General features: G+C 36.9%; 1 protein-coding gene across 1 annotated transcript in view; it reads right to left on the bottom strand.

The window, feature by feature from the left end:
- Positions 1-2,045: 2,045 nt before the first annotated feature.
- HCRTR2 (hypocretin receptor 2) overlaps positions 2,046-25,096 on the bottom strand; it is a 41,829-nt gene continuing 18,778 nt past the window's right edge. The window contains exons 2-8 of the mRNA XM_072857816.1: positions 22,325-22,503; positions 20,600-20,843; positions 13,182-13,297; positions 6,628-6,848; positions 5,112-5,233; positions 3,797-3,997; positions 2,046-2,239 (exon numbers count right to left, since the gene is read on the bottom strand). Coding sequence (XP_072713917.1) covers positions 2,046-2,239; positions 3,797-3,997; positions 5,112-5,233; positions 6,628-6,848; positions 13,182-13,297; positions 20,600-20,843; positions 22,325-22,503 — 1,277 coding nt within the window. The remainder of the gene's footprint in view (positions 2,240-3,796; positions 3,998-5,111; positions 5,234-6,627; positions 6,849-13,181; positions 13,298-20,599; positions 20,844-22,324; positions 22,504-25,096) is intronic.

Raw genomic sequence — 25,096 nt, 5'->3', positions numbered from 1 at the left:
ATTTTGCAGCTAGATTACTATACCATTTTTTAACTTTTTGATTTTTTATTTACTTATATCAGAACAAAATAAAAAATTTGAAGACTTTTCAAATTCCATTCTCTCATTTCTGTAATGTTTTAATTCAGCAGCTCTTTGTCCAATCATTTCAAATTATATAGAAAAACTGTATCTTGTTGCACACAGTTTAAGAATACTACATTTTCTGTGGCTGAAGAGCAAAAATAGCCACCTAATGACAAAGGAATTGCAACAGCTATGAAATCAAATCCTTTCACAAGGATGTACTTCCCACAGTTATTTGGATTTTCTTTTCTTAGAAGAGACAAAGTAAAATAATTTCTTGAAATAACAATGACATAATAGCTATACTCAAAAATTAAGCTTACAAATAGGAATATAAGAATTCCTATGATTTTATTTGATGTTTAAACATTCTTTCCATTTATGTATTTCTCCTTATTCTTTTTTTAATAGAAAAAGAATATTCTCCTTTTTCTAATAGAAAAAGAAAACTTTGATATACAAACAAATGCAAAAATTCTTCTCTCACTTTACACAAGTGCAAACTAGGAGTAATTGCAACAATGTCAAGTAAAACAGCTGTTGGGGAAGGCTAAAGCATAGAGTGATTAAGCACTTCATAAAACTATAGCTGTCACGATAGACAGTACATTGCATGACATTCAGTCAAAGTAAAACCTAGAAAAAATATTTACATAAGTTAATCAAATAACACCTTGTCTGTGAATAATTGGCTTTTCAGAAACATTTGAGTGTGTGGGAATGTCTGCTTTCTATGTCAAATGCTTTTTGCTGAAAAACAAGTCCTCCCTCCCATCTTACCCTTCCTTTTGAAAAATCTTAACTGAAATGCAAGAATAGTGCCACATGGAGATTGTAGCTGAGGTTCTTATAGATCAGCTTCTTTCTAACCAATAGGCCACGTTCTCCTAGCAGACCAAGTCTCCAGTGATGCACCATCTTTGTTCTTTAAGAAGAAAAATTACAATGCATGGTAGGAAGCCCCAGGCCAGGGAGCTTATCTCATAAATGAAAAATGGATAAGTGAGTACTTGATCTACTGGTCCAATGAGATATCAACTCTATAATTTCCAGAGAGAAACATTTTATTTTAATTGTTGAAAAGTCAACATTTTCTTGGCGTATAAATATGTTAATTTTTTGTATCATTAGTATTAAATGGCAGCTGAGAGAGAAATCGTGAAAGCAAGCAAGATAACCAAAGTTTTCTATTTTAAAGATCCTCAGAGATCTTCTGGAGCAACACTTGCAGACGTTATGGATTAAATGAGCTACCAAAGTTAAAATGTCCTGTCCTTCAGGGGTGCTGACACTTGTTATTCCTATTGGCCTGAGTAGGAATTTTGAGCTTATAGCACCTTTAAGCATCATGTAAGTTTTATTTAAGTAGTTACTTCTTAGGCACTGGAGTCTGAAGAAAAAAAATAATTGGCTATTTAGTGTAATCTTATGAAAATATCTGTGACTTGCAGCACTTTGGGTTCACATCTTAGAAACATGTCTGTGCTTAGAAAAGTAGCCTGGAATCTCCCCAACTCAATCTGAAGTGAAAGTTCCATAAAGAACGTAGAATTTACTACAAATGAATGAGCAGAAAAAGAAGTGCAAAGTAATTCCAGAATATCACTAGTGCATAAGTAAGCATTCCTTGTAAATAAGTCACTCATTTATAGAAACAGGATATAAATAAATGATGTTTGAGACTTCTTTCAAATACTTAGAGTTCTTTATATGATGCATTTTAGAACATTCCACAGCATCTAAAATATATAAAAATAAATACCTACAGTATTTACAAAGTATGATACAATCCAATCTTTAAAAAGACTTGTAAAGACATGTTCTTTAGCTCATACTGAGGTAAGTAGGTTTCTGTAAGACTGAGAAGAAATAGGAGAGGCAGTCATTTTGAAGGAATCCCTTTGTCCAGTTGTTGTAGTCTGTAATACTGCTAAAAGCATGTGCCATTCTCTGGTGGTCTTATATGTATTGAGCCAAAGTCATCCTTGCTGTAACTCCATTGCGGTAAGTTTAGTTATGCTAGGGACAAATTTGTCCCACTCTACATTCTCTGTGTTGACAGTGTCTTCTGCAGAAACTCTCACAGCTTCATCTAAATTTGAAGTCATGTTCATCCCTGGTATGTGGAGATGCAGTTCCACTGATTTCAGTGGGCTGAGCATAGCTGGGATACCTGTAAGATAAAATAAAGATTTTAAGATTATTTTACTGTTTGTATCAGGTAGCTGACTGGCTCCCCCTGTGATTGTCACTCTCTGAACACTATGCAGGTGATGATCTATTAACAAAATGGTCTGCCAGAAAATGTTCCAAATTGCACTTGCAAATTTTAAGTGAAGACTTCTTGAGTGAAGTCTAAGGGGATTTCTGATGCATAAATCTTTATTTTCTCACTTTTAAACATTTTTAATGTGTTCTACTACTTATTTAATATGCATTATTCGGTAAATTGCACTGTGGCTCCTTATCCAGATGCCACTGTGACCAGCAGAGCACTACAGCTTCCTGTGTACAAGTCAATCATAGAATCATAGAATGGTTTGGGTTGGAAGAAACCTTTAAAGATCATCTAGTCCAACCCCCCTGCAATGAGCACAGGACAGGCAGGGAGAAGAGAATGATGACAAATAATCGATATAGAGTAAAACATCATCTACAGCCATGCTGTCATCTGGGTTTCATGGCTGTGACCTTGCTTGTGCCTTACATATAGGAATGGCAACACTACTGGAGAAGAGCAAGCTGAATTCAGAAAAAAAACATTCCTTCTATAGTAAGTGAAAAGAACAGACGTCTTCAGAGGTAATTTATTTAATTCTTTTTATATATATATTAGGAACAGATTAGCTGTCCTTGGAGATACCAGTTTCTCTGTTATCAATATATAGCTTATATAGTCCTAACCTATAGTGTCTGAGATAACTTCTAGACAACCAACATTCACATCCCTAGGAGAGAAGGAAATTGCACAGTCATTTCAGTGTTTACCCAGAATTGGGAAAGCTTGAACAACTTCTGCCTTTCATTTCAGACTGTGTTAATTTGTTTATCAACCTTGTATTGGAGAAAAATCAAGAGTGGCTTCCCAGCTGTTCCTGAATACACAGAATAACCCACCCAACAGGAAAAAGAACAGAAAATGTGAGAAAAGAAATTAATGTGAATTTCTTATTTGATCAGCCCAACTCACACCAGAATGCATGGTAAGCAGACCATTTGAAATAGTCAAGGACATTCAGGTGGTTCAATCTGTACACCCAATTTTGGTTATAATATTTGCTATAAAATAGACCACAACTTCAGAGAATTAGCTCTGAGTAGAATATAGCTGTTTATAAACACATTGCAACTGCAGGGAAAATTATTTTCATACTTTCAGGTACCTGTTCTTTATTTACTTAGGAGTCTAAAGGAAGTAGGGATCCAAATAAAATATTTATATAAAAGATTATTACCTTACCCCCTCCCCAATTGCAACTCAACTTTTGAAATAAATGAGGTGAAATTTTGTTTCATCAATATATAACCAAAGTTGTAGCATATTCTATAAAATATTTATTGTAGGTTACTTTTCTTACAGTTGTAAGAAATTAATTAATTAATTGTAAACACCCTTCTCATTGCATTGTGCTCATATTCAAATATCGTTGTATGTACAGTTAAATTTTACTTTCACAGCATCAAAAGACATAGGGACAAGTATACTACCAGTGGGTAATAGGTGCAGTACCATTTGCTGGAAGTGTGTTTATGTTGGTCAATACAACGTGTTCTGAAAGTTTTGAAACGTTATCAAAATTGCTGATCTGGGTGGTCAAAGATTTCCGACTCTCTGTACTGGCACGACCTCTGGTGAGCCGTTCATCATGGTGACTGCGAATGCCAAAGATGCAACAAGAAAATGCTGCCTTAAATTCTTCTCTAAATTTCCCTGTCAACCACAAAAAAGTCTCATGAAAAAATTGTACTATAAACTGTGTTTCAACAAACTTTATAGATTAGAAAAAAGCAGCTAGCTAAAGCAAAATTAACCCAGCACACACAGATGTTCTTCTAATGCAGAAGTAGGAAATTACAATTTCAACATCTTGGAGAAAGACAGAAAAAATATAACCTTTGTAAGAAGATATGTGAGGTATGGTATGAAACCTGAATTATTCTTGGCTAGACAGAATGGACAAACTAGAATGATTTATGAAATCATGTCATGGATAGTCTGTTGATTAATAATGTATCTAACAAAAACAAGTAATTGAGCAATCGTAGGCTTAAATGACTGAATCATTACTTGACATGTGAAATGAGCGGGCATGGCTAATTTGTATTTCATCTTGAATACATTTTAAAAGAAGATTCAAAGTGTTCAACAGTCCATTAGTCTGCTTTTGGGGCTCAGAGGAAATTGTTCAAATCATCCTCACAGTACACACCACAAAAAAATTACAGTGAGGAAACGTGTAGTGAGGATCAACAGACTTTTGCCTCCTTGTATTTAGCTCTAATACCACCAGTTTAGGTCCTGATTCTGCTGTCCATAGCCAAATAAGACAAATACAAAATAAGACAAATCTATACTAGTAAGTAAACAGCATCCTGGCTCGTTCTTTGGCCTTGAACCTACTTGGCACAGTCTGGTCATGCAAGTACTATTAAAGACTCACAGCATCCAAAACCCAATACCTGCATATAAAACGCCAACTGGGGACAGCCCCTGGCCTGTGCTACCTCCCAGACAGTATACAGGGAATGTTTAGGGGAATGGTAACTGTTTCAGACCAAAGTCATGCCAGGGACTTCTTTACCAAATTAATGTCATGGACAGTCAAATTCAAGCACTTGGACTCAGGCCCTGGCACTGTTTAGTTTAGTTATAGGTAGATAGCCTGAAGGTAATGGGATACTTCAGGCAACTTGTTCCAAGAAGAGGACCTAGCTCCCACCAGAGGAGCTGGGCTGATGTTACATAGTCATTAATCTTATTTGCTATATGACTCATTACATTCAAACTATACATTAAACTTGAATTGTCAGTAACTGTAACTTACCGCTGAGGAAGTTATAAATAATAGGATTGGCTGCACTGTTTGCATACACAAGCCAGTGTGAGAATGTGAACCAGGCGTATACAGTTTCTCTGTCATCGGCATGATTAAACATCCCGAAAACCCTACCGAAAAAGAAAAGCAAACCTGAAAGATGGCAAAATTAGAAATCATATAAAAGGACTTGGCAACTTCTAGCCTAATTTTATCTCTGACGACCTATTTGCAGTATCACAGAAAAGCTGATTCAACAGTGCTCACTTTCTTGAGAGAATAAAGTCCTCTCCCCATCCCTCAGCCTCCTGTCTTGGTGGTTTAGCACAACAGAGACCATCAGTACTTTACTTTGCAATGGTGCAGATAGATACATGACTTTTCTGCTAAGTAACCAAAGTCAGCTGGTGTCAGGTAAGTCACGAAAAGATGGGAAAAGTTGCTTTTGACCTCTTCATGTCATTGAGGTTCCTGGTTCTAGGTCCACTCTCCAATAAACAGGGGCTCTGGAATTGGAAAGGCACTGAACTGGCCCCAAAACTGAGGCCACAGTAGGAGCTTCTGTCCTCCAGAGAAACCTGCTTTGCCCAGATTCCTCACACCTAACTTTTGCTATTTAAGTGAAAATCTACCTATGGGCCTGCTCTGCTATTGCAGTCGAGGTAGCCTGTGTAGTTCCTCTGTGGTTCAGATTGTAGGTGGCCTGAACTGCCTTCTGGAAATACTTCTTTCTCTCCACATTGCCTACCTGAGGATGAAAAGTACTTAAATTAGGCCTCAAGAAAGTGCCAGAATTGCGTGGGATGTATTTAAGCCTTCATATCCAACTTGAAACTACTCCTTAAAAACTAAAATGTTCCTCAAGCACCAATAAAAGGCTGGTTATTTTTTAGGATATTCAAATCTTGTGCTATATGTCATTATTTATTGGTATTCCAGAGGTCTCATGAGTTATAACTATATCAATGCCTTAGCCTGTCAGGCACCGTACAAAACCCAGAGTGTAAACAATTATGTCTCAAATGAACAGGAGAGAAAAGGATAAATAAGTAAAATAAAGCTTCATAGGCAAACTAAAGGGTTAGCCTAAGGTCTCAGAATTGTACATGATGGGGCTTGGGTTTGAACCCAGCATTTCACAATCCCTAGGGCCAAGCGACAACACGACACTCTCCTGCTAACCTTCAGCTGCTGCTTTAGGTAAATGCACTTCCATGGGTGCATTTACAGCAAACAAGCTGTAATCCCATGTAAATGAGAGGTTTTAATGAGGAGATAGGTTAGATCATTTTCATGAGGAAGAGCTTGCTAATAAGGGTTCCACAATTTGGCCTTTAGTTTAAATACTACGCATAGGTTAGATAGATATATTTTTTCTTGCAAGTGTATGATTCAATTTCTTTATCATGAAATAAATAAGCTTCTTCTTTAAAAGTATCTGCCAGAATAAGAGGAATTTAGTAACAGAGGATTGGTTTTGGACAGAAAACTTTACCAAGTGTTTATATTTTGGGATAAACTTTACCTTTTCAAGACATTGAGGATGCTAATTGGTAGATAGCAAAGTGCAAAAACCAGGAGGACGACCATTAGCATACGTGCTGTTTTCCTTCTTGCACGAATCTGTTTTATTTCAGCTGCCACAGCGCTGATCTTTGACTTTGTTGATTGTCCCAGCCCTCGGGGCTGGGCTGAGGACTGCAGAGGCTTCCATTTTTTCTGAACAACAGAAGAAGTTCCTGGGATCTAAAAAAGACAAAATAAGGGGCACTTTGAAAAACTAGCACTGTGGGTAGCTGTAACAAGACAAATAGACATGTTGACATACACGATGTAAGCTTACAGGGTGAAGTATTCTTTTTTATTACATTAATTGATGCAGATGGAAGAAACAAACAAGATTTCAGACACACTTGAAGGTCTGCATAAAAATTTGTGTTTTATCCAAATATATCAACTGGTGTATTAAAATTGTCTTTACTTCCCAAATACCTTGCATTGCTTGTCTCTTCAGACTATCACACTTACCAACCCTACTACTGACATTATGTTGCTATAAAGTTCTATATTAAATGTTTTCTTGTATGGTACAGTAGTCTATCCCATTAATATGCTACTAATTTAAGATACTAAACAGCTTTTCAGCATTGGAAAACAAGGATTTAACACCTACATAGTTTTAAGTGCCATAAAACTTCCAAATATGCAATCTAGATGACAATGAAGCAGCTAAAGAAATCACAGCTGAAGTGTGGATCTCCCTGCAAAGCTCTGAATGTATATACAGTGATGAATAGAGGGGAATCATGGAAGACTGCCAAGACAGAGGAAGAATTAGGTTACCCACAGACACCTTGCAGCAGGTAGATGTAGCACCATGCTATTAAAAGAAAAATCTCGTGGGTTTTTTTTCTGTGCCCTCACATAAGCCAAGCCAAATAAAGCAATTTTGCTTCAGCTCTTCAAAATTATTTCCTGCCTGCAGCCAAATGTGAAAGCTAGAGATGGCAAGGACTTTCTCAGAGAACTCTATTGCAATGACATTTATTATGTTTTCAATGTTATACATTGTGAAAACCTTTTGAGTGGAAATATAGCTTTATTCATGTGTAGTGCAATTTTCTGCAGGGTGACTAGTCTCATGAGTGTAAAATAATTCCTGTTTAAAAGTATCTGCAAAATTCAATTTGTCTATTGTGACATTTTAAAAATCAGGGCTTATCCACACAAACTGACCAGAAAAGAATGAAATTTTGGATATTTATTTCAGAAAAATGTAAGCTAAAAAGGGAATACTTGTTCTAAAATAAAAACATGCACATTCAGAATTGTTCTAGAATATCTATTATGTTGTTTTTGGGGTTTTTTTTGTGAATAGCTTCCTTGCACAGACAAGCCCTTAATTTAGCATTCGTGTGCACCATCAAACCTGATTTACAGCTATTGGAACGTTTTGGCAAAGTTGTGTTGTAATGAACAGGAAATCAATGAAATAGAACAGGGGACACATTACAACATTTATTTTTTACTAATGTCTCTGTGGACATAAAGCAATAATAAAACCCATTGCACTTATTTCTACTGTGGGTTCCCACTCATTCAGCTGAAATCAGCAGTATCAGTTTCATACCTGGAATGTCTGTCCTATTGCAAGGGATTTACCCTACTTAGCTGTGCGGTGTAGTACTGCAATGTGTCTTTGCCATGCACAACTGAGATAATATGCTGTCTGAGATTCTGATTCTGGCTTATCAGGGGTGCTTTGATATTCTGTTCGTCTAACTTTGAAGCAGAAGCTTTTATTTCCTTTTCAGTCATATTGAGTTACCATATTGTAGCAAGAACTGGAGAAGGAAGCAGAGAAATTCAGCCAAATCTCTCCCTCCTGATTATACCAAAGATTCACTTTAAGAAACCAGTGACCAGCTTTCATGGTAGCTAGATGCAATTTAGATGAAGAGAAACATTATCTTGGCTCAAAATTGTGCATGGCTGTTTCTACAGAAATGTTAGACATGACTGTGTACATGGTTTGTACCTGTGTGTGCAGGTAGAAGGGTCTTTTCTGGTATTTAAGCAGTCTTTAATAGCAAGAGGTGATCAAAGGTGGGACTATGTACAATGTACAATCTCACTGTACTATATATTAAATTGCTAAATCTTCAGGAGTTTGTATTGAGAACCTTTCTAAAGAACCCTATTTTCCTCAGTCTTTACCTGGCATACACTTGGGCTTTGCTACTGTTACACCAATAGGCAATAATACAGCAAGAATTTTATCAGGGAAAAAAAAAAAGAAGAGCTATATACACACAGATGCATCGCTGAACCAGTACCATCTAAGAGGCATAACACTTCAGAAGTGTGTGTGTGTGTGTGTGTGTGTATATACAGAAACATTCACAAATATGCATTTAGGTAAACACACATACATGTATTACAACTGATAGGACAAGAGGAAATCGCCTCAAGTTGCACCAGGGGAGGTTTAGATTGGATATTAGGAAAAATTTCTTCACCGAAAGGGTTGTCAAGCATTGGAACAGGCTGCCCAGGGAAGTGGTTGAGTCACCATCCCTGGACATATTTAAAAGACGTGTAGATGTGGCACTTAGGGACATGGCTTAGTGGTGGACTTGGCAGTGCTATGTTAACGGTTGGACTTGATGATGTTAAAGGTCTTTTCCAGCCTAAATGATTCTATGATTATGTATGTACAAGTATACACATGGCAGCATAATTCATATATTTTCTTTTCAGTAACAAATCAGTCATAGAGTTAATTGTGGAGAATTTATAACCAGAGGAAATCTCTCCAAATGTAATTAACAACTTGCACAGATTGGAAGGGTGTATTTCAGCTGCCAAAATGAAAATTGGTAGGGTTCCTAGTTATTAATATGAGTAGGCTTTAGTGTCAATGCATTTGGACATCAGTAAATCGAAGCATACAATATGGAACTTGATAATACAAATTATGTATCTACACTTTCATCATAACTCCATTCAGTCCTATTTATTTGTTCAGAAGTTACTTTTAATCTACTTAAAATCCGCAAGAGAACATAGCCTTCTAAGTTACTACTTCCTTGCTAATAATTAAAATAAATGACTCAAAATCCCTGGTATTTGTGGCACGATTGTTCTTGTCTTTACAAAGATGAATCATTAATTCAAAGATTGTAAAGCTTATATTCAAAGATCTGCTTGAAAGACACAATCAGAAATTTTAAGAGCTATTGCACAAAGTACAGTAAGGATAGCTTGTAAATCCATCTTACCTTTAGTCACCTGAAAATTTGCATGCACAACACACTCCATTTAAAAAAAAAACCTTTAGAAAAAGTGTAAGGCATAGAAAGCATCTACTGTTTGCTGTGTTTTTCCTATCACGTACATCTGTAAGGTTCATTGTACATTGCAATAGGATCACTATATTTAACTGAAGTTCTGGTAAACAGCATGATTTCTTAATTTAAACTATCATCAAATAATACATTTAGAGCACTGCATTAGTTTGCTATACACGACTGATTATGGCACACCTGTTGCACTTAGAAAAACACCTGCTGTCTACAGCAAAGTCACAGTTGATATTAGATGTGCAGTGGTTTTAATTTCACTTAGTGCAGCCTCTTATACATAGTGCTATCATCTATGCTAGGAAAAGAGACACCTGTAATTTCGCATCATTGATAGCACTAGGCCTGTAGCAGTATTTGTCTTTTTGCCACTGAAAAAAAAAGGATCATCCTAACCTTCCCAGCATGCAAGATGTACAGGGAGAAGAAATATTGTGAAGAAGAAATAGGCCAGCTAATACAGTTGGGGGGAAAAACCCCAACAAAACAGGTTGGTTTCTAGTCATTCAACTTCTGCTCTGAATCTGAACCAGCATTTTCAAGCTACATGCAGGTTAAGAACAATTGCTTTGCATTAACTTAATTGATGGACAGTTTGAGAGAATAGGTAGATTGTAAAGAAAGTACAGAAGAGAATGCTAAGAAGGAATATGGTGGTAAGGTCATTGGGTGCTACAGGGCAGATAACTTCACTAATGCAGAGAATCTTAGAGCTATGTTAGACTGAACTTAATTTCAAAACTAGCTGAGCAAAGCCTTTGTTCTGGTGAAGAGTCCCCTCAAATTGTACAGGTTAAATTTTACCTTCAAACTATCTTGCTATTTAGTCTTATAAATGTAAGACATTAAAAGCAAAAATATTAACTTAAACAGCAAGATAAACAGCAACTCTGGTTTAACCTAATCTGAGTAGAACTGAGAATAATTGCTATTATGATGTATGGATGATGATAACAAAATGCCTTAAAGCAGATTTGGTTTTTCCTATGTTTTAGTTATTTACAAGAGATATGCTTTGTCAGTATAAGATTTGATTTTTACTTTTAACATACGTATATTTAGAAATCTAAAGTCTATTTGTGATTTCTCTGATGGATCAGTTCGAACTGCATTAAAAATGCTCCTGATGTGGCAGATATTATGCCCTGGCCAGGACAGCCTCAAATTTGGATGGTATCAGACATATTGGTGAGAAAGAAATGATACATGCCCCTATCTTGATGGAAATGTTAGCCATTGTTAGAGCCATTTGAGAGGACAGGAGAGGGAATATATCTTGCATCATGTCTTCAACGGCATGAGTTTATTGTCCTTTACAGAATGACAGGGCAGGGGGTGGCAGAGGACTACAGCTATAGATAAATCCCAGACAAAGCAGAAGACAGCAGAGAGAACCGTAGACTGATGCATGACAGATTACAGTTCACACCCAGAAAAGGATTCTCAAGCTGACACCACTTCGAATTGCTGGAGGGGGAAAAACGTTCCTGAAAAAATTCACATCATTTTTGCCACTACAATTCAAAAGTTCTTCATGTGCTTGCTTGCTTGGTGGTTTTTTGTTTAGTATTTCTGGTTTCTTTCCTGTATTTTTAATTTGAATCTTGAAAAAACAGATGTTCACATTAGAAATCATGCCAATTATTTGTCGATAATTCATATCAAATATTACTGACAACAGCCAGCTTCACATCAGGCAATTCCAGTCTCACAGTTCTGATAGCTGGACTTTCTAGTCTAACTTTTGTTCAGATTGGACCTGCTATGAACCTGAGATTTTGTAGAATGAAAAATAAAATTAATTAAATAAATAAATAAATAAATAAATAAATTGTACAGACTACTAACAAAATGAGAAGGTCAATCCTAACTTTTGAGTGCTACAGGAGATTTTAGCAGTATAAATAAGGTCACCTAAGGTATTTTGGTAAGCATTTCAGATACAATGGGAGAGATCTTTTTTCTGCCTATAATAAATCTTTCTGTTGCCTTTTTCTCTCTTTCTCTCCCTCTAAACCCTTCATAGACATGAGCAAGAAAGGTTTTACATTCAGCCTGACTGCCTTCATTTTTTAATGCCTCTCTGTGGCTATCCAAGGTGGCTGTAAGCCAGCAGAGTCACTGAACCTGGGAACAGTGCTGGATGTAAAAATCCAAGTCCTAAGTGACAACAAGTCCAAGTCCTAAGTCCCCACACAGGTTTGAATCCTGCCGACTATGCCAATTTGTCATGAATGAGTGATTCAGAACGCTTAAAAAATCCCTGTCAAAGGTATTAGCATAAGCGATTTTAAAATGATTTATAAAAGTGTGACTTAACAACGTTCAATGGCAAGTTTCATTCTATTAATTACTGCATGGAAGAAACATACACAGGAAAATTAGGTTACACTCGAGTTAAAATGATTCACAGAGAGACCGAGGATACAAAAGGGTTCGGAGAACCCTCCCGTTGAGTCACGAGGTTCAGAATAGACCCCCTTGCTTTCTAAACTCCTGAGGGAGCTTAGGTGTGGCTAGGTCCAATCTTAGTCTCAGACTTGGACAATGGTTTATGTCTAAGGGATTATATATGCAAAATTTATCAATTCAGCATGCAATCAAAGTTACCAAGACAAAATCAATGTTACCATACTACAAGGTTATGCACGATATCGGTCGCTTACCAAAGATCTGCTGTTCGTAAAAGGTCTCTCTGCCTCAAGGAGCAACCTTGAGAGGTGTCCCAGCTCAAGGGGAGATCACTGCCATGCAGCCACACTGCCTAGCAGGGAGAGCTCAAAAAAAGCTCACTTTGGCTGTCATATTTATAGATAAAGTGGTTGGCTAGTAGTCAAATTACATGTGATAGGAAAGATATGCATGAGGCTCCTTGTACCCACAATTTTCTTTGTTCCTTGATAAATGAGTCTTGGAAAAGCCACCTGCTATTCATGTGTCAATTGCATGATCGGTGTTCCAAGCTCATATGCATCGATGCTCACTGTGCCACTCAGCTTCTTCGAGGGTTCTCAGAGAACACATCAGGACCAGAGAAGTTCTTGGCCTGGCCATGGCTCAGGCCTTTACCTCCTTTGGAGACTGTACCAAACTACTGCTAATTTAGTTAAGAGATCGAGTGCATCCGTCACACAAGCATATAGAGAAGAAAGTTGTACGTAGGAATCTGCACATAGTCACAACGGCAAGCAAATAGAGCTAGTGTTAAGTGACTTACCTGGCGACACCACAGCTTTCGAAATATTTGCAAATAGGCCAACACCATAAGACACAGTGGTGCCATGTATGTCACCAGGAAGAAGCATGTGTGATACATTTTGGGGTAAACCTCAGCTGGAAAGAGAATTCAAATAGGAAAAGAGTATTTATATATACATACATTTCAAAATCACTTTAAGCCAAATTATTCCTATAGATATGCATGTGTTTTTCAAACATAATAGGTTATAATGGAAGATGTATCCAATAATATTATGGTCAGGATTGATTTTTAATCACTTCTATATACATTCTGTTTCTATTATAAACATGCTTTTATCTCAAGCATCTCTTATATCACATTATTGCTTTCATATCACATTATTACTTTAGGTATGCAGTCTTAAGAAGTTTTGCTTTTTACTAAATCAGTAAAAGATAGAAAATTTCATTATCTAACAATAGCAAACTAATTATTGAACCTGCTTCATCTTTGAAGTATTTAACAGGTTGTGTAACTGTCTTTAGTTTTAATTCTGCAAAGGTTACTATGTATCCATGAGTAAATTGCACAGTCTCTCACTTATAAACAGGGACTGTAGGCTAAAGCACACAGGATGCTGATAGGAGGAGAGACAGACATTTCTTAAATCACTTTTTGGTGGCAGAATAAACGTGATTAAGACTCAGTGATTTATTATTACTACTACATTTAAAAAAATAGAATTAATTCAGTCAAGTGCTCTAACCTTAGGAAATTTCCAAGATTATTTTTGACTCAACTTTAACAATAATGAGTTTGCTACCTCCATGTTCTAGTTTCCTGTGTATCTCTTTTCAAAAGACAACTTATGAATGTTATTTGCTTAGAGACAAACATCTTACAAGTGTTGTGAGTGTATTGTATTTTAAGAATGTTGTATAATAAGCTTCATCGTTAGATTACAGCAGCATGTGCAGTGGGTGCCTGGAAAACTTGCTTTCACTTTTGTAACATCAAATGTAGTTTGGTATTACCAAATGTTGATATTAATTACAACTTAACATTTATGGATGGCCTAGAAAAGGAATGAACATTGTGGAGAGTGACAATATGTAGCAGAAGAGAAACTGTGCACTCCATGAGCAGTTAGATTGCATTGTAATCCTAAGCATTGCATTTTGGCTAGAGTAAAGAAGGAATGTTTATCTTAATGTCCAGAATTTCCAAATGCTTCAGGATGATAAGATCTGCAGCTGAAACTCTGTACTGATCGTAGTTTTAATAAAAAAGAAAGAAAGAAAGAAAGAGTTGCGTGAGATCAAAACAGTGAGTCAAACTTATTTTCTGCCTCTTAAAGTGTCTGAGATTGTGGAACCTATCAAACAAGAGGTCCCTTTGCATGCCAGGAGAATCCCTGAGAGTTTGACTAGACAAGGAGATACAAAGACTTGGCCCATAAGTCTCACAGCAGGGAGGACTACACCATCATGTTAGCTCCAGGCTCACCCTCAAACCGAGACTCAAGTAGTATCACACTCAGTGTTGGGCCTGAAAGTGCCAGCTGGTTCACCAGTTAGAAAAACTTCAGTATCGGGGAAATAGAAACTTGCTATAGCAAAATCCAGCCCATGTTCATTGCTAGCAAAGGTAATAGAGACGTTGCCATTGACATTTGACAGCTTTGATGGTTCAGGGTTCAAAAAATTCAGATGAGCAGCATTTGGCTCCTTACTTGCTTTAAGATCCCGTAGCAAATCAACTTACCAACTCCTAACTAGAAGCTGCAGCTACTAGCTCTTGTCAATGTCCCGGGGCAGGGGGGCAGACCATTTGGGGCAGGTTTTTTATAATTGGTGATAACTTTGGTTTGTATATTGACTGATGATCTCAAACTTGTTTTTGCATTCCAGAAAATGCAGCCTCACAGCAGTCCTGCCAGCCAGAGAAATACCGACATGCATGCTTCACAGGTGGAGAGATTAAGGAGAAACTGAGTAACGTAACTCACTGGGATCACAGAAGGTCAGAGCTGAAAGTACATTCTTTCTGCTCAGAAGGAGCTGCCACCTGCCTCATCAATGCTCTGCAGGCAGCCAGGCCCCTTTCAGGTAGAAGGACGGTACATATTTAAAAGGCCATCTGGAATTTATGGCTTCCAATTTAGCATTCCAAGTAAAGTGAAACATTAAATGAGCCCAGCTATCTACAAAGAACTGATGGACCAGGTTGGAGGAAGATCCTAACACTTGCCTTTGAAGTTTAGCCACCTGGAAAGTGCCAGCTGCTAAACATCAAAGGAAACCGGTCCCTCCTCCACCCAGGGCAAAGCCTTTTGTAGAACTTTTCCCTAAGAAGCATGACTCTGTTTAGCTTCTCAAGCCAAAGAAAAGCTTTAAAGCTGTTTGACAATCACAGCAGCAAGGAGGAAGGGCTGCTTTGGGATACCATTCATTTATCAAGTGAGTGAATTCCAGGCTCCTTGAATGAGAACATCAATCAGTCTATGGTCCTGGTGATATATCAGCTGCCTGGCTGGGACTGCTGAACCTCTTACTGCCACGCAGAAGAGGAGAAAAGTGTCTTTGCCTTCCATGGTCACTTAATGGGCTTCAGGACAAGGGGAGATTGTTCTTAGCTGGAGTAACCGTCTCTTTAAGAAGAAATTAATGATTCTCACATCACTGACTGCTATTTTGCTGAAAAGAGAGAAGGGGACAAAAAGCAAACAGGTGGTCACGGGGGTTGGACTGGGGTGAGATCAGCGCTCCTACTCAGCACCAGTCATACAGTATGATTACTCTACCTGATAGAGGATCAGTATGCTAAAACAAGCCTTCTTCTGTCTGCTGCAGGGGTTATTAAACAGATTTTAAACTTTTCTAAAGCTTCCTTCTTGGCACTGTGTTCCAGTCCCTGACTGTTTTTCAATGAAGCAAGGAGGTAGAAGATTGAAACTACAGCTTCTGGATTTTTGCCAGGTTTTTACTATATTTGTGTAAATACATATATACATACATGTATACATATACATATGTATACAAACTGAAAACAACCCAGACTCAAAAGGTTTTGATATGTCTAGCAAATGGAATATTCCCTTAAGCCATAGGTGCATAATGAAATCAGTACTCTTGACAGCTTCCCTAAGAATAGGGAAAAACAACAAGACTATCAAGTTTCTTGAGCATTAGTAGAGTCCCCAGGTTCCCTAGTCTCAGAAAGATACCTATGAAGTTTTGGAGTTACCAATATGAAGAAGCAATGCAGCTTAACCAGAATACTTTTAGAATAAAGCTTAATAAATAGGGACGTTAGGAAGTGAGTGCCCATAAGAAAGAAAATTTGACCACACAACACAATCCTTTCCAAACTATGTTCCTATGTCAGAGTACTTACAGTTAGCTAACACTAAAATTACATTTTCAAACCTGATATATTATGCTTGAGTTATCAATTCATGATACACCAGGCATAATTTTATTATTAGCAATATTCTGACTTCTTTCTGCTTTAAAATGTCCCACAAGTTTTTTCTTAAATTCTGAACACTTCGATAAACAGGATGTATAAACCTTCATGTAATAATGCAATTGCCAGCTATTTGTTTTCCAGAATTAAGACAATATGTTTTTGTACTATTTTATGAGTAGTCTAAGAGGAAATGGAACACAAAGTCTTCCTTTTGTTTCCATTCAACCATTTAGTTTTGGGAAAGGATTATCTCCATATTCTTTTTATCATTTGCATAGGGGTTGGCTAATGCACTTTGGCTAACAGTCTTTTCGTGAACAGCTCTAAGAGAATGTATTTAGCTGACTTGGACACATGGTGAACTCATTTTAATATACGCTTCTTTTATTTTGGCACTTTATCATCAAATTCAGCACATAGAAATTACAGACTATTATAGAACTGTGGCCAACACTGGCTCCTTAAGTGAGCCTGCATAGGTCACATGTTGGATCCTTCTGCATTCCCAAATAAAATATTGTTATTAGACAGTACTCAAAATGAAAAACCCTCAGCCTAGAATTGGCAATGAATTTTATATTCAGGAATGCCAGAAGCAATTAAAAAGAAATTGAGCCCTGTTTTAGGCTGAACTATTGCTCCATTTGCAGTCACTGGCAGCTTTCCAACAGCATGCTTGAAATCTTATTAGTCAGGGTGGCCACTATTTGCTCACCGTTAAGGAGCCCAAGTGTTACAGTGCTGATCAGACCTTCCTTCTAGATACTCATCAGACTTGTACAGATTTCAGCAGCTGGACCTAAGTCTGGGTAGGGTACAGTGCTGTCTCCTGCTTTGGCATCTCTGACATTTTCCTGGACATGGCTTCCCGTTAGTCCTCCATAGCACCTCATGTTTCAGTGGCCCTGAATTCCCAGAATTAGAATAGACTTCCAAAACACTTTGGAAAGTGTCATTAAGCACCCCCTTTTTGCAGTCCCAACCTTGACAATTCACAATTTAACATTCTTGGGACATATGGTGTACATGATGGTCTGCAAAGATTTCAACAGACGTACCCTAATTTTAGACAGCATAAACTATATGCAGTTCTAAACAAAGCAGTAAACACCCAAATATAATCCCTTTCCTCTAAATTGACTCTCCTATAGGATTTGCTCAGGGCCTCTTGAGTGTGTGCAGTATCTACATCTCCCCTTTCTCTTTGCAAATATAGCTTATTCGTAGGAACATTAATTTCTTTCTCCTTCAACCTCCTCCTAGTTAGTTTTCTTTGACCCTCAATATTCCCATAGTCAAAAAAGGCAAAACAAAATCCAACAAAAACACAACTATTTTATTTGAAAATATTAGCTCTTTATTCCTTCTTCTGGCCTTAAGGCTCACCAGTCTTTTGAAACTGCTGCCCTGTTATCCATGTTCTTTTGTTCTTCTGTTTGGGGCCCTTTGTGATTTCAATACCTGGTTTTCAGTAGAAAAACTGCATCTTCTATGCTTTGGCCCAACTCAGTGTCCTTAGACATTTTCAATTGAATGGAAATTATTTGTAGCTAATGACACTCTATTCTCCATAGTCTGAAAGGGATGTTAAGATATATATATATGTATATTATATTTTATCCTCACTGATAATATATAGTTAACTCTACATTTACTACGTAATTCCATGATTTGAGCAACCTAGTTGTAACTTAATGCATAGAAAGGTTCTTCTCTCAAGTTACTATGATAAGCTATTATTAGAAAGTGGAGATGATTATTTTTATGGATAGCTGAAATGCACCAGCAGAATAACTAGCAATGATGGTGCAGTATCATTCGAAGAATAATTCCTTAAAAAAGCAGCAAGATAAAAATTGTTATCTTTCAGTGGAAGGAAAAGCTTCCCATTTCAGAAAACTTTAACGTATTTTTAATGTAAAATTATTTTCATTTCATGCTCAATATAAATTAAAAAAAAAAAAACAAAATAATTTTGGAGTGTTTCCATTTCATTTCTGAAGCCACACACAAAAAGAACTTAATTCTATGCACAAGTACTTGCCTTTGTTATACCCCTTTCTATGTCTCCAAACATCTAAGTGAAGGCTCACAGCACAACCTGAAGATCAATAGATTTCCTTTTGGACAGATACACTCCATAGGAGTAGAGTCTTGCAAACACATGGGAGGTTTTTTTCTTTTGTATAAAGGGTGCTTCAGCTCAGGCATATCTGTGGGCTGCAGCTACTTCAGCGCAGAACTGAACGAGAGGCACTCTTTAAAATAGCTCCAAGGCTACTACGGACTCTGTAGTTTGAAAGCAACACTTTCCTGTTGGGAATCAAAAAGTGGCCAATGCAGATCTGGAAATTTTGAGATTGTGTTCCCTGATGAAACACTCTCCTGTCTCCCTAATTAATTAACTACATCATTTTCGTTTCCTAGGCTGATTAAAAGAATCTTTGCTGCAGATCTAACCTTGAAGTGATGAAGACATGGATAATTAGTTCTGCAGCCAAAATGAGTGGACACAAATTGTACTTGGAGTGAACGCTGTGAAAGAAAATAGTCACATAAATACTGCAGTATCCAGCAGCAGACTAGGATACAAAATTGTTCACAGATGAAGAAAGAATACTAGAAGTAAAGAGCAGATGTGTCCTCTGCAATGAAACAGCATGTACAATACTCATAGCTTAACAGAGGCTTCCTTTAACCTACAAACTTTCAGCACATCTTTGTCTGCAATGAGTGCCAGCTAGCTAATAGCCATCTCTGCCCCCTTGCCTCATCCCAGAGGACTAACTGGGATGAAGGAGATAAAGAACAGGGAATGTGATAGCCAATGTCTTCTCATTAATCCCCTGGTGGCCCTGCGGAGGCCGTTAGCAGGGGAAGAACTTCCAAAACAGCACATGGAAGAGCCCTCAGCAGTTCAAGCTGCTTAAGCTAATTTATCACAATAATTAAGTACAGGTGATCCAGTTGTATTTTATCTTAATTGTTCACAGGACTGGAATCTTCTTGTACAGAGACAGCTCTGGGGGAGAATCTGATTGTGTTTTAGTCTGACTCGAGGCTATTAAACAGGCACTTTTTAGTTATATGTTTTGGCAAACTTGGCTTTATTTTCCTGTATGTGAATAATGGTATTACTGATGGTCATTATATCCAGTGTCAGAGTCACAGCATGTAACTCATATGCTCTATTAGCGTTGGAGTTATGCCAAGGCCCACCAGAGTTGAGTCTTAACCATTTGGGTGGGTGGCTAACACCACTTGCTGTGAATGGAGACAAAATAGAAGTAGTTACTCCCTGGCAACCCTTACGGCTTCTTACAGCTGAATTCAAATACAGAACAAGTTAGATTCAAAGTTAATCTGGAAAGGCAGAATTACACTTCTTGGATAGAATCATTTGTAACTGATTACATTTACAAAGTTATTTAAATGAACTTGTCCATGACAATTTTCAAATTGTAGACTAACTTGCTACCCCATATTGATGACATCTCTGTAAATTCTGTAATGACATGCAATTTGCATTGAAGTCCCAGGAGATATCTATACAGACTAGTCAAATATCAGCAATTAGAAAAAGCAATATATCAGGTAAACAGAAATTCTGTTCTCATGTAGTTATTTCTTAAGGCTAAATACTGAAGTCTTTGCAAGCCTGCAATGTCCATCGATCACAGAATTATATAAGCATAAGCATTTAAGGGTGGGAACATTTCTACCCTCTGGGAAACATTAACACGATCAAGACACAAGCCAGCCTCATTCATTTAAACTTGGTTTCAAATGTACTTTAAGTCTCAGCAATACAAAAGAAAATAGGATTTCACAGTATTTGAAAAACGGTAGTTCTAGGAAACCTTATACAATTAAGAACATTTTGTGATATGTTTATACAACTTGACTGCATATTAATATGTCCTGATATTTTTATTACTTAACAGCAGTACAAATTCAGTCTTTATGGTCAATGACACACTCACCTCCCCAGTGCTCATCACACACTGTGAACAAGGTGGTTTTATTGGCTAATCCTGGGAACACACTGCTGCACTCCATAACAATAGCCTGAGGAATCATTGTGATGCAGGACACAATCCAGATAATTATAATGCTGTTCCTTGCTCGCTTGGCTGTGCTTTTAAACATCAAAGGGTGACAAATTGCATACCATCGATCCAAAGCAATGCAGCTGAGTGTTAGTACAGACACAGAGACTGAAACTGTCTAAAGAAAAGGAAATATTATGTAAATGTAAATGTAATTTTTTTCAGAGCTTTAAAAATCATTTATTATAATTTTTTTCCCAGAGTTCTAAAAATGATCTATTTTCAACATAGTTAGCTCTTTATCTGCAATTATTAAATAGAAATTATTCCCAGAAAAAGACTCCTTTTAAAATTACTTCTTACAGAATTACAACAGATATCCTCATCTGCTGTAGTCCCACTAGAATCAACAGGACAATTCACAGATTAGGGTGCTAACCGAACTGAGTAGGTGTAGCAGGGTCAGATTCTGAAAAAGCAAATCTATGCAAGTTAGAATTTGCAAAACTTTATCTGAAAAACTACTTTTAAAACATTTGACAACTAATTAGATCTTTTTTTCTTTGTAGAACAATTTTGTTTGTTTGTTTTCAATGTTATATTTAGATACCAGTACCATCATTTTGCCTTTTCAGTTTTCACAGGAACAATGGAAATTCAGGGTCTCATGAAAAATAACACAACAATCAGCTTAAGGCAGACTACGTCATTTTACCTTCTATTCAGTATAGGAAGTAACCTATCACTTTGGTTTTACTCTTTCACTCTGTACACTAGGTGATCATTTCACTTTCTCTTCAGATTTTCTTCCACTAGAACGGAGGCTTTGAAAAAAATTTTGTGATTTTGATTGTATGGAGTAGAGGAGATACCTGCTGGAGAACTGTTGCCTTTGACAATGTGGCTCTTCAGCCATACAGGTATCTGCTGAAAATACAAATTGTGCTGGAGGCACAGAGCTGATCACCTGCATACATTCAGAGTTCTGCTTAATTCTTTTGATTTATAATGACTGAAAGGCCAAGCACTTGTAATTCTAGTATGCCCAGTCAGTTCATCTAACCAGCTATTCTTAGAAAAGGTATTTGTAAATCATTTTGATGGAAATGATCTCATAACTAATTAAGACCACTGGTAAATGAGTGGTGGCAATTATTGCTTAAGGCAGACAATCTGATCAGCTCCCAGTGAACCTGGATACTTTGACTATTTCTAAAGAATGCAAAGTAAGTCACTAAACACATATGAAAGCCCAGACTCTCTTCAGAAGTTCAGATTCTCTGTCCTGGACATTCGTGTAGCTGTTTAGGTCCACACACACAGAGTATAAATGACTGTAATTCTATTTACAGATATTTTTATTGCTTTATATCCCTTCTGATTTATTAAAAAAAATCACAAAAAGTGAAAAGCGTCAGACAAATGTTCCAGCAAGTGTATTGCCCAAGTCTAACAATCAGATGGACAAAGAACAATATTTACTAAGCATAAACATATTCACAAGTGGAACAGTCCTTTAATCCTCAGCATGTACCCTGAGATATCTACTTCAGGAGCAGGGATAGACTTCCATCAGATTATCACTATTAGGAAGATGCTATTGTTCTTTCTCTTTTTTGTAACATGGGTAATGTGTACACAAACACAGTGAAATAATACCTGTAAGTAGGGAATCACTTTGCAGAGGGGCTGCCCAAAGAACCACGTTTCTGTGATGTCCACTACTAAAGTTGCTGGAAGACAAGTAATTGTGACCAGAATGTCAGCCAGAGAAAGATTCACTATGAAATAGTTGGTAACTGTCCGCATGTGATGATTCTTCCACACTGCAATACAAACTGAATTTGGAAAGATAAGTTAGTGAGATGGAAATGACTTAGGGAAGGTTTCAACAGGAAAACACTTGGCTTTGCAGAATTAAGGAAATGTTTGTGTCCTTTGTTTAACACAGAATATTTGAATATGTAGTTCAGTGTAAGAACCATGTTTTCTTTTAGAGTGGGAACAAGTGGGTACATGTAGAGAGAATCTTAGTACACAAAGAATAGTTTTCCACAGACCACAGCATGGGAAATAATCTGATATATAACGCATCTTATTTTCCTGCTAGTTTATCTTCACTAACTTTTCACACAACTTTCTTCATATCTGTTTTAATCCATTGGCTCTAGTCTATGGCAATACACATCTACATTTGTAAAAGTTTATCCTTTTCTTATGACAGTGTAATGCTTAATTCAAATTGCTACCCCACAGAATCTTGTAAACTGTACCAAGACAACAATCATTTTATAAAATATTTTGCTGGGCATAATATATCTATTGCATATGCAGAGAATCTGTAACAGTTGTCTGGGTAACTGTGATGTAAGTAAATAAAGGTAATTTTGCAGTATTAAGTGCTACCCATTTTAAATGTGGTATATTTTTGATGATGATTACTGTGATCAAAAGCAGCATGTAGCAGACACTTTAAAAGATGTGCCTTTAAAGAGTGTTTTATATCTTTTTTCCCCCTCTTTTTCAATTTGAAAGTCTTCTAGAAATGAGGCAAATCAGTCTTTTAATATGGTTGCACTAAATTCATAAGCTAATACATTAAAAATGCCAAAATTGAGTCTGAGAAACTAGCCTAAAAATAAGTTTTTTAATAACTTTGGAAGTAAAACCCTGAGAGATTGTAGCAATCAATAGCTTTTGAATGTTTTAGATTCAGTCACCAAAATCTCTTTAAAAACTGATGCACAAAATTTTCCAGAAACACCACAATACTTCTTGTAAGAAAACAGTACAACTCATTGTACATCAAAGGTTCTTCTCCTGTAAACAATAATTCATCCATCATGCAAATCCAGATGAAGATTCAAAGTCTCCTTAATCTGTCAGGATATAGCACTATGCTTAATTTACATATATTAAACAGATCACAGAGTGCTAAAGAATACAGTTAGAAGGGTCCTCAAAAGGTTGTCCAAAACTAAAATGGAATCAGCTAGAGTTAAGCCATTCTCTTATTAAACTAGCTAAAACAGCTGGAAAAAAATACACAGACTTTAAGGCACATAAGCTCTTGAGATCAGATGCTTCTTTAGATCCTAAGAAGGATGGTGTGCCTGAAAGCTTGTGTCCATCTTCCAGCTGCATCAGTTGATCTAATAAAACATATTACTTCATTCCACAAATCTTGTCTTGCTTAAGTCTCTAGACCAGCACAACTACAGCAAGACTACCACTAAGCCATTGTTGCCAAGTTTACATTTTAAAATGTGTTATATTTGAAGATACCATGCCTCTCTTAAATGTGTTGCGGTGTCTATCTTCCCTATTAAAAAAACAAATCTTCTAATGTCTAATCTACCTTTCTTTTGCTGCTATTTATATCACTTTTTTTCCCTGTACACAGGCAGCAATGAAGAAGAGTTTTTCCCTGCGGCAATACTTCACATATGTAAAGATCCTTATTACACCTTTCCTCAGTTTTCTTTTCAGACTGTACAACTCCAGAACTCTTTATCTTTTACTGCTGGTCATTTTTAGAACTTCTGCAACCATCCTTGTTGCTGTTCTCTGGACACTCTTCAGACTGGATTGCACCTTTGTTGTCAGAGTGCTGTGAGCAGAACTGGCAGAATACTCATTCAAACCTTACTAGAGCTTTAGCAGGAGCTGAGATTGGAGCACTTCTTCATGAGGGCTATGTTTAGACATTTAGGGTAATTTAGCACAAAGAGAGAGGGAGAGGCTAGGTGGCCTTCAGTTTCTCTAAGAGAAGGTGATTTTATCAACTACCTTTTTAGGATATAGTGTTCCAAATTTAATCTAAAACCCCTGTTGTGCCACAATAGATGTTCTTCATATATTTTAAGGTGTTGCAGACATGGTTCCAAATTCTATAACTTGTATAAAGGTAATCTTTGATATACATCTATCACACTTTTGTAAATGCAAGTAAAAATCCCTCCACAAAGGTCTTAATTGTTCTTGGACTGTTTTTGGAGAAAATCTCCCACAGTATCCATTTATTCTATTGTTTTCTTCCTGGATATAGAATTTCAGGGTCTCTTAACTGTGGCCTCAGATATCTGAAAGGCAAGTCTTATAAATCAAAACCTTAAAGAAAACATCTTATTAATTGTATTTACTTCCCATTTAGTTACCTATGAAAGTAATTATTTCAATAGCATTGCATGATAATTACAACATAACTATCCAGAGCTTTATCATTGTCACTTCGTGCATGGGATTACTACAGTTATAACTTACATTCTGACAATGCAGAGGCAGCATCTAACAGGGAAGATAATACATTGCTGCCCCTCTGGAATGTTGTTCGCAGTTGGAAATGCAATGCTGGGAAAAAAAATTGCAAACACTACTTCACTTTCAATTTTAACACTTTGGGCTTTTACTTATGCCTTGTTCTTTGTCTTG

This window comes from Ciconia boyciana, chromosome 3 (genome assembly GCF_034638445.1).
Source record: "Ciconia boyciana chromosome 3, ASM3463844v1, whole genome shotgun sequence".
NCBI classification, from domain to species: domain Eukaryota; kingdom Metazoa; phylum Chordata; class Aves; order Ciconiiformes; family Ciconiidae; genus Ciconia; species Ciconia boyciana.
The sequence above is the reverse complement of the archived record's forward strand: the minus strand, read 5'-3'. Positions and strand labels throughout refer to the sequence as shown.